General features: G+C 42.1%; 1 protein-coding gene across 1 annotated transcript in view; it reads right to left on the reverse strand.

Annotated features, from left to right (window-relative positions):
* Veph1 (ventricular zone expressed PH domain containing 1) overlaps nucleotides 1–14,151 on the reverse strand; it is a 205,494-nt gene that overhangs the window by 16,878 nt on the left and 174,465 nt on the right. The window contains exon 11 of the mRNA XM_051157270.1: nucleotides 12,829–12,946. Within this exon, the coding sequence (XP_051013227.1) occupies nucleotides 12,829–12,946 (118 nt within the window). The remainder of the gene's footprint in view (nucleotides 1–12,828; nucleotides 12,947–14,151) is intronic.

Raw genomic sequence — 14,151 nt, forward strand, 5'->3', positions numbered from 1 at the left:
GGCCTACGGCCTCACCCAGGAGGCTAGACCAGCGAGAGTCTGCCTGTTTCTATCTCTGCCTCTCACTCAGCATTGCTGGGCAGTCAATGCAGGCCACTTGGTCTAGCTTTTTATGTGCAGGGATCCGAACTCAAATCCTTACACTGCAAGATAAGGGCTTTACTTACTGAGACGTCTCCAGTTGGGTGAAAGAAACAAATAAAACCTAAGAAGGGAGCCTTCCAGCAGATGTGAGGGGGTTGTGTGGTTACCTGCGTACTCTCAGGAGAGACGCAGGATGGAAACTGCCTCAGGCTTGATGAGTCATGACTCACAGGCACCAGTGAGAAGCGATCAGGAAGCAGAAAGGAATGGGGATAATTGTTCAATCTTAGGATTCAACTTTTAACAAGAAAGAGTTTCATATGCATATCCCACGTAGGTCCCACTTGGTCTCATTAATGAGATCTTATGATAGGATATTACTGGCAACATCTTGTAACTATAATTTGTGAGCTATACTAGACTCCTCGTGCTGAGAACTGAGTGTGGAGACAAGCCAAGGAGAAGGAAGCTGACCCAGGGCTGATTTACCTTCTCCCAGGAGAGGACCGATCAAGCTGTGTGACAGCAGAATCTACATATTATCTGGCTTATTTATTTATTTATTTATTACAAAAATTTTAAGGCTGCCACAAGCATGGTAGAAAGAAATTTGTTTCTGTTTTTGTTTTCCCTTCCCTGGTTGGCCAAACTGTAAGTAAATCCATTTTTCTTTACCAATTTCTGTTTCTTAATTTGTTCAGGAATACAGGGAAACAAAGATAGCAGGCCATGGACCTGTCTATCTGCTAATCATTTTGGCTCAGCCATCTATGAAGAAAACTTGTGGCCACCCAGTCTTCCCAGTTTAAAGCACTGAGGAAAACCCAGCTGCCAGGAGTTTCCTCGCCTCACCCACCTTGGGTGGTGATTGCCTGTAAACACATATTGGTGAATTGGTGATAGAAAGGGCTTTTCTAGAGTTGTTTGGTGTTACGATTTGGAAAGTCTCCTCCTGTGCTGGAGACTTGGCTCTTGGGCAACTTGTAAGGAAAGTTTGAAGTGAAACCAGACACATTTGATATGCTTATCATGCTGAAGGCTCAAAGGAGCCATTTGCTGACGGCTTGCTTGGTTGTTTGACAGGAAACTTCTGGTTTTGTTTGGCAGAGTGTTCCCTTTGCCTGCATTTCTGCAGCCAGGTTTGGCGTTAGCGAACCACAGGGCCTGGCTGAGGCAGGCCTTTGCTTGGCAAGGCACTTATTTTCTCTGGGTGTACCCACCTATTATCGTTGGATTTGGCACTTGTGTTTTTGGATTTTGGTTTGATATTTATCTTTACATTTGAGGCGTGACTGCCGTTTGGACTCCCTTTATTGCTTTGCAGCACTACTGGATGTGAAGTAAGTTAACTACAGATAAAAATCAAATCAGGGGGCCAAAATTTCCAGGAAAGCTGTCTGCATTTGAATATATATGCATATGTATATATATTAATTGGTATAAACATGGGGAATGCTAAATCTGAGCTATCTTGGTGGTTGAATAGTTTTTCTGGAGTACACATATGCGTCTATATAAATACTAACTGACAAATACTTAGAAAGCTACCAATGAGGCTATGGGATAAGTTTGGATACAAACTAAAATTCTAAGGACTTTCATAATTAAGTAATTAAGTGTTATTTAGGACATAATATCAGAATTCTTGGCCTCAGCAGGCTTAATTTTATTTGATGTTTTTTCTTTTCCTTATCTCAAGACAAAGTTTTTAAAGAGGAAAGCAGGTGACTTGAGCACGTCTATGGCTTCTGACCCCTGAGGCACCATTATCCCAGCCATCTGAAGGCTACGCTGACCAACCTAACAAGGTGAAGACTTTCCTGTAGTCACAGAGGCTTGAAAAGAGAGTTCTTCCAGGGGAAGTTCAGGTGCATCTAGGTTGGCTATAACCAAAGAGTTCTTTAAGCCACTTTCTAGTTCCTTGTATTCAAAGAAATCAGACTGCCTTAGAGTAGTGATCCAGGGTTAGTATAGTGTATTAAGAGGCTGACTTTAAAAAGACAAAACTCAAATCTTTAAAACTTGATTTCATTAGGGTTTTTTTTTTTTTTTGAGCAGTGTCAGGCTCATTTAAATTTCTCTCTGAGCTGAAACAGTTTCAATGGCCACATTATAGTTTTAGCTAAATAGGCATGTAGTTGCCCTGTGTCCTAGACGATGCTGATCTTTATACTGTTTCCTAATACTTGTGAAATATTTTTTTTCCCAAGATAGGGTTTCTCTATGTAGCCCTGGCTGTCCTGGCCTCATTTTGTAGACCAGGCTGGCCTTGAACTCACAGAGACCTGCCTGTCTCAGCCTCCTGGAGTACTGGGATTAAAGGTTAAAGATCTTAAAATAAAGGCGCCTGCATAACTATGATGCTGATTTCTTTCTTTCTTTTCTTTTCTTTTTTTTGTTTTTTTGAGACAGGGTTTCTCTATGTAGCCTTGGCTGTCCTGGACTCGCTTTGTAGACCAGGCTGGCCTCGGACTCAAAGCTATCCACCTGCCTCTGCCTCCCGAGTACTGGGATTAAAGGGGTGCGCCACCACACCTGGCGGCTTGATGCTGATTTCTTTATTTGCATCTCTGATCCCCTGGGATACAAGTCCTCTTAGAATGTAAAGCCTATACATGCTTACCAAGCGGCTATCATCAAAAAAAAAAAAAAAAAAAGATCAATAATGATAATTTTTAATATGTATGGTCCTAATTATATTATGACCATTATTTTGGGGCCCAAACAACTAAACACACTCAAGCACATCCCATCCTGAGCAGAAGTGATTTAATAGTTAACAGGCTTACGCACTGGCCTTGCAGAGTCTCCTTCATGTAATGGTGTGCACAGTGGGTCAGTGAGATAGTCAGACGCTCCTAACCCTTCTGGGTTTTGTTTTTGTAACTTTCTTTCCGAGCTTTCTAGCTTATTTCCTCATTTTCTGTTACCAAAGGAAGAAGAAAACACTCATAGGTTTCAAAGACAAAGTTAGTGTTTTGAATAGGCATATCAGGAGGCTGAGGCGAAGGCCCGCCTTTCAGCCAGAGGACAAGGGGAAACTTCTATCAGGCACAGCATAAATGGACGCAGAGACAGAGCTCCAAAAGTGTGGAAGGACTAGGGAGTTTGCCCACGTGAGATACAAATTAGTGAAGCACTTATAGATTTGAGGTAAACTCAACCTAATACCCCTGATTTCTAGATGTCGGCTGCTTTAATTTGACCTTTGACTCTGGCCTCTGGCTGCCTCCTCCTTCCTAGTCTTGGGCCAGATCAGATAATCAGGGGAATCATCTCATCCTGGCAATGGCAGGCAGCTAAGCAGCAACAGCTGCAACATATACAGAGAAAAGGGGAGAAATAGAATCGAAACGATGTAAGCGCAAATATTCATTTTAGGAGGAAAAAGTAGTTCATTGAATGACATTTGCAGCATCTATTTTGTCTCGTTTACCTCTTTATATAAACAATTTTTTCATAAGAAAGTCCTTTTTAGTACTACTACTACTGTTATTATTATTATTTGGTTTTCTGAGACAGAGTTTCTCTGTGTAGCCTTGGCTGTCCTTGACTCACTTTGTAGATCAGGCTGGCCTCAAACTCACAGAGATCCACTTGCTTCTGTCTCCTCATGTGATGGGCTTATAGGCATGTGCCACCGCCCCCAGCTTAGCACTCTTATAAAAAGATTATCTTATTTAAAAAGATGCATGAGGTTTTTATAGGTGTATGTTGAAAATCTATGTGCTTATATATACCTAAATTAATATACACATATGCTTGTCTGTTTATATACATAAAATATACAGCACATGGTGGTATATATGGTATACCCAATACCTCTATCACAGACATTCTAATCTTTTGTTTATTGCCCAAAAGTTTGAGGTCAACTGTTGAAGCATAAGAGATGAAAACTGTTGCGTTTTTCTAAATCACACAGAAACATTATGGATAATGCCTTCAAGTCCAAAATACCATGCACGTACAGACAGGACAGTTGTTAGAATGCACTCCATAGGTTGGCCCCTTCTATCACAACTGCATAAGTGCATCATGTGGGAGGATGGCAGGTTTTGTCCCAGGTGAAAGCAGTCTTGATCAGCTGAGAAAAATTATACTGCTGAAATTGTCCTAAGATACAAGCTTTGGTTGTTGTGTAACAATTGTCTCCGAATTGAAACATTAGCTCCAGGTAAGATGCGGTAGCTTCATGAGATTCAGAAAGTAAGCAACTCACAAATATTAAGAAGTTCCTGAAACAATCAAGATCCACAAGGCTTCCTGTGAAAACACTAAACATATACCGTGGGCGGAGACTCCGCAACCAGCTGCAGTGTGGGGAGGAGACAGATCTGTCCAGCAGCCTGCAGAGAACTTGAGATGCAGCCTTTATGAGTCCTCATCCAGGCTGGGTCACCTTAGAGTGATGGAGCTGCCTGTGTGTCGTCTGTGCTCTACGCTGTAAGCCACCTTTTGCCTATGTTCCTCTAAGTTTGTGGGGAAAAAAATCTCTTGGCCATTATTTTTCTTTTGAGAACTTTGTTTAGTTCCACAGGCCCTAAGAGTTTCATAGGCTCCTTTTTAATTGGGTTGTTGGTTGCCTCAGTGTTTTGTTTTTTGAGTTCTCTGTATATTCTAGACACAAATCCTCTATGGGACATGTAGCTGGCAAAGACATTTTCCGCACTCTGTAGCCTGCCTCTTCAGAAGATTGTTTCTCATGCAGTACAGACTACTTTGATACCATGAAGTCCTGCTTGTTGATTGTGGGTTCTAGTTCAGAAGGTCCTTACCTGAGCCTACATCCTGAAGTGTATTCCTCATTATTCTAGAAGTTTCAGAGTTTCAAGTGTTACACTGAGTTTTTTGTTTTGTTTTTTAGAACTGATTTGTGTTCAGGGTGAGAAAGGAGAATCAAATTTCATTCCTCTATGTACAGATACCCAGTTTTCCCAACAGTGTGCTGGCTTTTCTCCAATGTATTTTTGATGCCCTTGTCAAGCATTAGAAGGCTCTAGCTGTGTTGACTTATAGCTGGGTCCATGGTTCTAGTGCACTGTGCTGCATCCACTGACCAACAGTTCTTGCTATGTTGCCCAGCTCATTGTCAACATCTGGCCTCAAGTGCTCCCTTTGTCCCAGTCTCTTGAGTGACCGAAACTACAGAAATGGAGTGCAATGCTGTTTTTCTTTCACAACCAACCAACCAAACAAAAAAATAAACAAAGCTGGGCATGATGGCGCACACCTTTAATCCCAGCATTTGTGGAGGCAGAGGCAGGCTGATCTCTGTGAGTTCGAGGCCAGCCTGGTCTACAAAGCAAGTCCAGGACAGCCAGAGCTATACAGAGAAACCATGTCTCCAAAACAAAAAACAAGTAAGTAAGTAAGTAAGTAAGTAAGTACATAAATAAATAAATAAACAAAACATTTGTAGCTGGATTTCAGAGTATGCACAGTAGATGAGAAATCATTTCTCAGTAACAAACTGAAGAAGAGTTAGGATAAGGAAAAAAAAATCATTCCAAGGAGAGAAAGAAAAAGTGTATTCAAAATTAACAAAAGCAGCGGAAGCGCTCTTATGTCTAATTCCGCCAAGCTTTTTCCATTAAGCACTAGCCACCCCAGGCTGTGTGAACTGGGGGAGTCTCCAGAGGGTCTGAGGACCTGCATCCACTCACTGCAAAGATAACCATGGCCAGCAGAGGGCACTGGTATGCAGAAAAGGCAAATTACTACTTCAGCTCTGCAGAAGTCAGTGTGGACTTAACACCAGCTTAAGTCATAGGAAATACAGGAGTCTGCAAGTTCAATGGACCCCATTGTACCTGGAAGACTTCAGTTCTGGAGGAAAGAAAACCAAAGAATCGGCCCCAACTCCCCCTCTTTCCTGCCTTGTTTTTCTGGCCTTGCACTGAGTAGGTAATGAAAGATGACCTTGAACTTCTGACTTTCCTGCCTTCACGTCCCAAGTGGTGGATCACAGGACTGCACCACTATGCCTTGTAGTACTGTGACCAAACCTAGGTCATTCATGCCATTCATGCTAGGCGAACATTCCACACTCCACCAACTGAGATACATCTCTAGTCTTTTTTTTTTAAATAAAGGTTTTATGTTCTTATTTTTGTTCTCCGATTACTTTCTTAGTTATGTTTAGTTTCTTTTTCATAAATATTGGGTGAATTTTTCCTTATCCTTTGTGCCCTGCCACCTTTTGCTTTACTGTACTCCTAGTGGCTTTTTTTTTAGGCTATAATATTTTTTATTAATTTATTCATATTACATCTCGATTGTTAGCCCTTCCCCTGTTTCCTCCCATTCTTCCCTCCCTCCCACTTCCCCCCTTCTCCCCTCCCCCATGTCTGTGACTGAGGGAGCCCTCCTCCCCCTATATATGCTCTCAGAATATCAAGTCTCTTCTTGGTAACTAGCTATCCTTCCTCTGAGTGCCACCAGGTCTCCCCATTCGAGGGACATGGTCAGAAAAGGGGCACTCCTAGTAGCATTTTTACGTTATCTTATTTCTTTATGCTTTATGTTTCTAGTTTTTGTTCCCTTCCTATATTCACCTTATTTTAGGTTAGCATGCAAATAGTGAACTTCATTATGGCGTCATCATATTTACTAAATTTTTCCATAGTAGATAAGTATTTTCCCTTTTATACCTCCTGCTCCTCTTCTTCCCTTGATGGCATTCTTCTCTATTACCCCACTTTCCCCTCCATTTATTTAATGCCTGTTAAAATTTGCATCTTTTCTTCTCCCTCGTTAATGTGCTATTGCTACATTTACCCTATACGACATTTGACTTTACAGGACACTTGACGTTGTTGTTGCTTTTTCTGTCTTGTGGTTGTGAGTGGGTTTGTATCGATTTTAAGTATATTTTTCTGTCTTGCTCAGTGTGGTAGTGTTGCTGTTGCATCGGTTTGCTTTATTTTCTCTAAGTGGTACTAAGGATTGAGCCCTTGAGGGAAGGCTGACCATTAGGAAAATGCCCCAAATAAAGCTGTGTGGTCCAGGTAAACCACTCAGGGAAAGTTAGCATACTTCAGCGATGCTGCCCAGCCATGCTTATTACTGCATCACTCCCAACAACCAAGCTGTGCAGCCAGCCTGGATGCCCTGGGTGAATGGATAAAGAAGTGTGGTGTCCATACGCAGTGGAGTTTTGTTCAGATATGAAAGAGAAGGAAATTATTTCATTCTCAGAAAGGTGAGTGGAACTGAAGAGAATCATGTTAAGAGAAATAAGTCAGACTTACACAAACATTTAATGTTTTCTCTCTTATATACACTACTATGGGTTTATGAATATCTATTATATCTTTGGCCTACACGTAGAAGGGGAAGAAGAGATGTCAAGTTAAGGAGAGGGAAAAACAAGAGAGGGTAATAGGAGACAACATAAAATATTGCTTCTGTCATATAGAATATAGCTTTAACAAACTATTTGTAAACATGTGTATACACACAATATATATGGGAATCTTAGGAGGGCGAACCACAAGCCAGAGGAGGTGATGGGAGGTAAGATGAGTTAACATGGGCAAATTACAATGATGTGTATGTTTGAAAGTGTCATGACGAGATCCACTATTTTGTATACCAACTAAAAATAGTTCATTCAAAAGCTGACAAGACATTAGATTTTATTTCTGAGACAGAGTCTCACTATGTAGCCCTGGCTGGCCTCCAAATCTCAGTCCTCCTCCTTCTGTCTTGCAAGTTCTGGGATCTTTCTAACTTTGTATTTCAAAACCAAATCCAATTTTCTATCATGGCTATGCTGCCACTGACATGATTTACAAATTGCTCAATTGTCCATCTATTTGTCAGTGCTTACTGAGCATGGCTGTGTGCTAGACCCGGAATCACACATGGTTCCTCTTGCAGCTTACTGTCTCTTGGGGCAGTCTAATGCAGACATGTAGGCAGAAAACCCAAAGAGTAAATGGAGTGAGAGTTTATTCTGCCTCAGAGTAGAGAGAGCGTGTCTTATATAGAAAGCTAGATTCTATATATGACAGAAGCAATATTTAATCAGTTCTCATCCATTTCCCTCTCTTGTTTTCCATTCTCCTTCCCCTTGTACGTGTGTGTGTGTGTGTGTGTGTGTGTGTGTGTGTGTGTTTGCGTGTGTGCGATGGTACAGCATTGAACTAGAAGTTGAAGGATGAGGAAAAGGAAAGGGAAAGAATTTAAAGGTGATAAATCATCTGGGTTGATGAGGACATGTTTAGATCATTAGCGATAATTTGGAGCATCCGAACAGCAAGCTGTGGCTCAACTTTAGGTAGCTAATACACTCGCAGTAGTCACTGGCGGTGCATAATATGATTTGTGAAGCTGGGTACCACACTGCTGTGCTGTTTTTGGCACTCTAACAATGTTTATCAGATAAGCCTGTGCTTGGAGGTGCATGATGGGAGGAAAGATGTAAGACAACCCCAACGTTGCATAATTCCAAAGTGGGCTCTCATATTGAAGTTCTGTGAAAGTTACATTGTAATTAAAATGGGAAAGTTTCATATTAGTAGACTCACAAGCTATTTGTTTGTATGAGCTGGCCACTCTTGGGTTGTTTTAGCCCATATTCATGTTGGCATTTGTCACAGAAAGGTATTCAGCCAAAAGAATGGTGTGTGCCGAGTCACACCACAGTCCCTAGTGTCTTTAGAGCCTGAAAACAGCCTCGTCACCATGGAGGCCCCATTCCACACTGATTTTATTTAGAACTTCCTTCTGTTTGTTTGTGGGACAGAAAGGGCAGCTTGCTCTCATACAGCAAATATTTAAAAATCAGGTCTAGAAAAGGAATCATGACAGAACATTGTTCCAAAAAGAATTCCACATTCTTTTACAATCCACGGACAAAGACCTCCTACTGACAACCACATTCAAATTCCAAATATCAAATGACTCAGAGAGTGACTGCATTGGGGGATTGCTCAGTTTTATAGAGGATACGAGTGCCAAAATGCTAAGCTTTTCCTTTTCCTTTTTTTTTTCCTTCTTGCTTTTTTGAGGTTACAAAAACTAAGTCACCTCACATGGTTCAGGCAGCAAGGGTGAGAGGTATAACTTACTTCTCCTTCCTACTTAAAAAAAATGTTCTGCCAGCCCCGGGGCAGCCCACTGCCTTCTTCAATGGTTACAGGGCCTGCAGTTCCAGGACTCCCTGGCAGCTAGTACAGAGGCTTTGCATAGTTTTCCAGAAGTCAGTTATGTTCAGCTAAATCTTCTTGCTCAACCTCTGGTCTCTCCTTCACGTGGAGTAATGGGATCTGCAGTAAATATCACTAGACAGGTCTCAGGGGGGTTCTGCGTTATTTCTGGGATTTTGAAATCAACTGCTTTGTACCTTTATAAAAATGACTATTGGTACTGAGTCAGCAATTGGACTGGAAAGAGTTTCTATTGTAACCCTTGGCCACATATAATAATTACTCATTCATTATCACATCAAAGTCCCCACTCTTGTACAATAAATCCAAGAGGCAGATCACATCTAAGCAATTAAACTCCCTTTCAGTGTTTACAACACACTATAGCACTGTGGAATAATTGTTACTGAAGTTTTTAAAATTCCATGTTTTAATTTGGACTGACTCTAGAAATTGAAATGTCAATTTCTGGAATTAGTTTGTGCAAAAAATTTGCCAGTTCTACCAGTATGTGACTGTGTGACCTCAGGGGGGCTGAGATTACTGAATCTGTTTTGTTTCTTTCTTTTTCTTCCTTCCTTCCTTCCTTCCTTCCTTCCTTGTAAAATGGAGTCAATAGTGACAATAAAAGAAGAAAAATCCATGTACAACATGCAACAACACATTAGTTAGAATGATGGAGTGATCTCAGGGCCTCTGTACTGTTCTAGTGTTTAGTTTTCTTCCGATTAATTTCAATGTCATGGTATTGATCACTAAATAGTAAGCTCCAGTGAGTTTCTGTGTGAGGCTGAAAAAGATGGGAAGACAGTAATAAGAATGTCAGCTGGGCTAGGAAGTCTGAGAGGTGACGACACAAGCTAGTTCCTGACTGTTGACTTCTGACAGACTCATAGAGCCTTAGTATGAACCTTCTAAGAAACATTTTATTTTTATGAATTTCTTTCCTGATGGGTAATTACCTTATGACTTGTTTCTCACTCATGGAGAGGCTGGACAGGAAAAACAATTGGAACATCTGGGCATGGTGGCACATGCCTGTAATCCTAGCATTTGCGGAAGCAGAGGCAGGCAGATCTCCATGAGTCTGAGGCCAGCCTGGTCTACAAAGTGAGTCCAGGACAGGCAGGACCAGAGAAGCCCTGTCTCAAAAAACAACAAAAACAAACAAAATTGGAACACAGACTATTTGAGAACAGTTACTGCATCACTGGTTAGTCCACGGTGCAAGTGGAGGATCAGTATAGGCGGTCTTTTCCATTAGAGTCCTAGCCTACATCTTCAGAGTCCTTCCCTCACAGCTGGCAGGGCATCTGGCTAATGCATGCCAGAGTGGGGCCCATGGTTGCGCACAGTGCACAGCTGGGAACAACCCAGCCAGCTGAGAGGCTCACCATTTGGTTCTTATGTAGTGAGTTCTCTTATGGAAGAAAGAGGACCAACCTTCTCTCAGTGCCCTGACTATGGCACAGTGCTGTGCATTTGATATGGCTAATGTGTCATCACAGCCTTGAAGTGTCACATTCTAATATCAAGGAATATTTGACATTTGACTTCCCATTTCTAGATATTATACACACGCCCAAATGTACAATAAATGTTTAGTGTATGCTAAAGAACACATGAAGAAGAGTGCAAGCTTTTCTCTTGGAAGGCTCCTGGCCCTGACTGGATTGTGTGTGGATCCCTTCCAAAGCAGAGGCTCTGTGCTGTCTTCATGTGTCGGTCTCCAGGCATCCTGCAGGAGACACTTAGCCCATACAAAAGGCGCATGCTGCATATGTGAAAAATAGGCCTAAATGTTCATTTGTATGTCTTAAGTCATCTTTCATGATGGAATTTAAGCACAATAAGAATGCAAATGCCGTCTCCCTGAAGAGTACATTTGGCTGCGGGATTATGCTAGACCTTTCACTTAGAGCAAATATATAATTTATATGCCTATATAAAAAGAAGATGAAATCAACAACATATATATACTCTCCAGAGACTCATGAGTGTGAAAATAACAGTTTAAAAGAGGATTTCTCTCTGACTCAAATCCTCTTTCATGTAGCCCAAGGAAATGAGCAAGGAAATCCAAACACACTGACGTTTTCGGGGCCAGGCATTTTGATTCAATGTGCTCTGCTATAAAGTATTTGGCCTTGTTAGAGCTTCTATCACTCTGTGTTCCCAGTCTGTGCTTCATGGTGAGAAACACAAATAAGATGGTGATGTGCAAAATGTTCTTTTCAAGTGTGTGGCAGCAAATTTGAGAAAATACATATTAAAGGAACGCCTTGTAACACTTAGCTCCATTCCCGAGGCTTTCCTCAGTCTGACTCAATATTTATCGAATTAAGGACTTAGCTCACTTGGAGCGAACACCCTGAAGGGCCTTCTCAGGGCCAGCTAAGAGAAGTACCTTACTTCACTGTGCTCTCAAGTTTCTTTCATGTCCTGTCTTTTTGCGTATGTGAGGTAAAGCTCTAATTAGAAAGTTTTGCAATGGAGGCATTCAATCCCCCAATTTCTTATTTGCTGGTATGTCTTAATGCAGACACTGTCATCAGCCCACAACCTGTGCCTCACAAAGGCACCCTTGCCTGCCAGCTTCATCCTTCTGAACTTCTTCTGTGGGGCAATGCATTTTAATTGGTACCTCTCTGTGAGCCCCTCTTATCTCCGACTGGTCAAATACCCTCCCAACCCCCTTTTTAAGATTCAGCCTCACCATTATGGCAGTTAACAGGAGGATAGACTTGACACAGTGGGCTATCTTTAAGGTGATAAAAATCCCCAAACAGGAGGAGAAGGTACAAGTGACACAGCATTTACCTCAATACTGTTTGTTGTATTGACAAAAGGAAAACAGGCATCTGGCATGCATAACATGAGGCTTTGCTTGTATCTGCTAACAGTTGCTAAATTCCTTGAGCGGCAGAAAGGATGAGGGATGACTGCTGCCAATTAGCAGGGTAAATGGTTCATTCATCAAGGAATAACTACACAGCAATATGGACAGGTGCTCAGGCCCTCAGTTACTGTGGCCTCAGTTCTTTGAGGCTCTGGAAGCCAGCTGGGCAGAATGTTTGCTTTCTCCAATCTTCTGGGTCATTTGGGTGAAATAATGATATTTTTAGAGTAAAACATACCTTCCTTCCATTCTCCTTTCTTCCTCTCTCCCTCCCTCCCTTCTCTCTTCCTCCGTTCCTTCCCTCCTTCATCCTTCATTTCTTCTTTCCTCCCTTCTCTCTTCCTCCTTTTAAAAAATACTGGAGACAGAGCTTAGGAGTTCACACTTGCTGTGCAAAGGCTCTCCCACAAATTCAGCCCAACCTTGTTGTTTTGATAACTACAAAGAGGTCAAAGATGCTCCCCTCTCCTTTCTGTCTCTGTCTCTTTCCCTTCTAGCATCCTGCTGGGTTTTTGTTTTTTTGTTTGTTTTTGTTTTTTAAACAGAACACTCCAGCAAGAAGCCTTTCTTAGTATGAGACTGAGATCAGACACTACTCTGCAAATTAGTACAACGTGGGTGACTTACCAAAAAGAAGGCCAATCAGAGGCACTGACTCCCAGATCCCCGCAGCTGAGGGGGGCCACTCACCGGTTGCCTTTTCGGGGTTGTTGCACATGAAGCATTGCCATGCCCCTGCCGTTTCGCTGAAGCCAAACACGTCAAAGAACCTCACTTCTTCCAGATGGAGCTGAAGCTGGTCCAGATCCTGTTTAAGGAACACAAAGCACAAAGGAAATAAGCCTGGCTGCCTGCTATAGAGCATCTCATGCCAGAAAGAGGGGACGTGGAGTCGGAATGGCTGATGCGCAGTAGCGGTACCGAGACCAAGAGAACACTGGGAAAGAGCACTTAGCTCAGACGCCTCCTGGGACAGTCCTTCACTGTAAAGTGAGGGAACACAGCTTCAGGCCCGAGGCTTAGGGAGCTGAGAGAGACGTCAGAATCTGAAGTGACCCAGAATTTTCCTGCATTTGAAGCAGCTCCAAAATTTCTGTAAAGAAAGGACATCTGGGTGGGACTGTGGTTGAAGGACATGCTGCTGGAGAAATGGCTTTATATTTAAGTCACATATAAAATGGAGAACTAATTATTCACACCCCGAATATTATTTTCACAAGGCTGGCTTTGTAGAGAGTGATGGAAAATACAGGAATGGACTCCTTTGCCCTCAGCTCCAGTACCAATTAGCTCATGATTTATCTCAGATCTCAATGCAGATGCTGTTTCCAATTTCACAGTATAGCTCTGTTAGTTTTAGTGAGGAATCATCTCTGAAATCGCTTATCAGTAAATTCCTCATTGTTTTGAGTAGTTGAGTGGAACTGGACACACGAAGGTGGCTCATTTTTAAGGTGGAGGGCTGTGGCATGGTGCCAGTGTTGTCTTCTTTTGGAGACAGAGTAGAGAAAGGGCTCATTAGACTGTCAGTAGATGGAGAGCCATTAGCCTAACCAAATGAAATTTCTCTACTCCCTCCCCCAGAGGGAGGGCTTTCTATTATGTAAATAACCCACATCTTGTGGCACCTGGTAGCAGGTAGCATGGCACTGCACTCTTCAGAGCTTGATCCTCCTAAGAAGGACCTGCCTTCTTGCTAGCCTTGCAGTCACCTCTTCAACCCACTTTGTGTGTTGAGCTCTGGTGTACTTTCTGGCCTTTGGTCCTGTACTTTCATCTTTCCTACTTATAGGAATAGCCAGCATTTGGAAAGGTCAAGTGATGTTTGTGCTGTTTGTGTGGCCTCAGATGGAGAATGGGCAGTTGGCTACCCAGATCGCACCCTAGAACTATGTCTTCTCTATTTGTTGACACAGATGAGAAGCATACTAGACTCTGAGTGATTTAAGAACAAAACCCAGTCTTCTTCTTCTTTTGTTTAATTTTAATTTTATTAATTTATTCAGATTACAA

This window comes from Acomys russatus, chromosome 15, assembly GCF_903995435.1.
Source record: "Acomys russatus chromosome 15, mAcoRus1.1, whole genome shotgun sequence".
Lineage (NCBI taxonomy): Eukaryota > Metazoa > Chordata > Mammalia > Rodentia > Muridae > Acomys > Acomys russatus.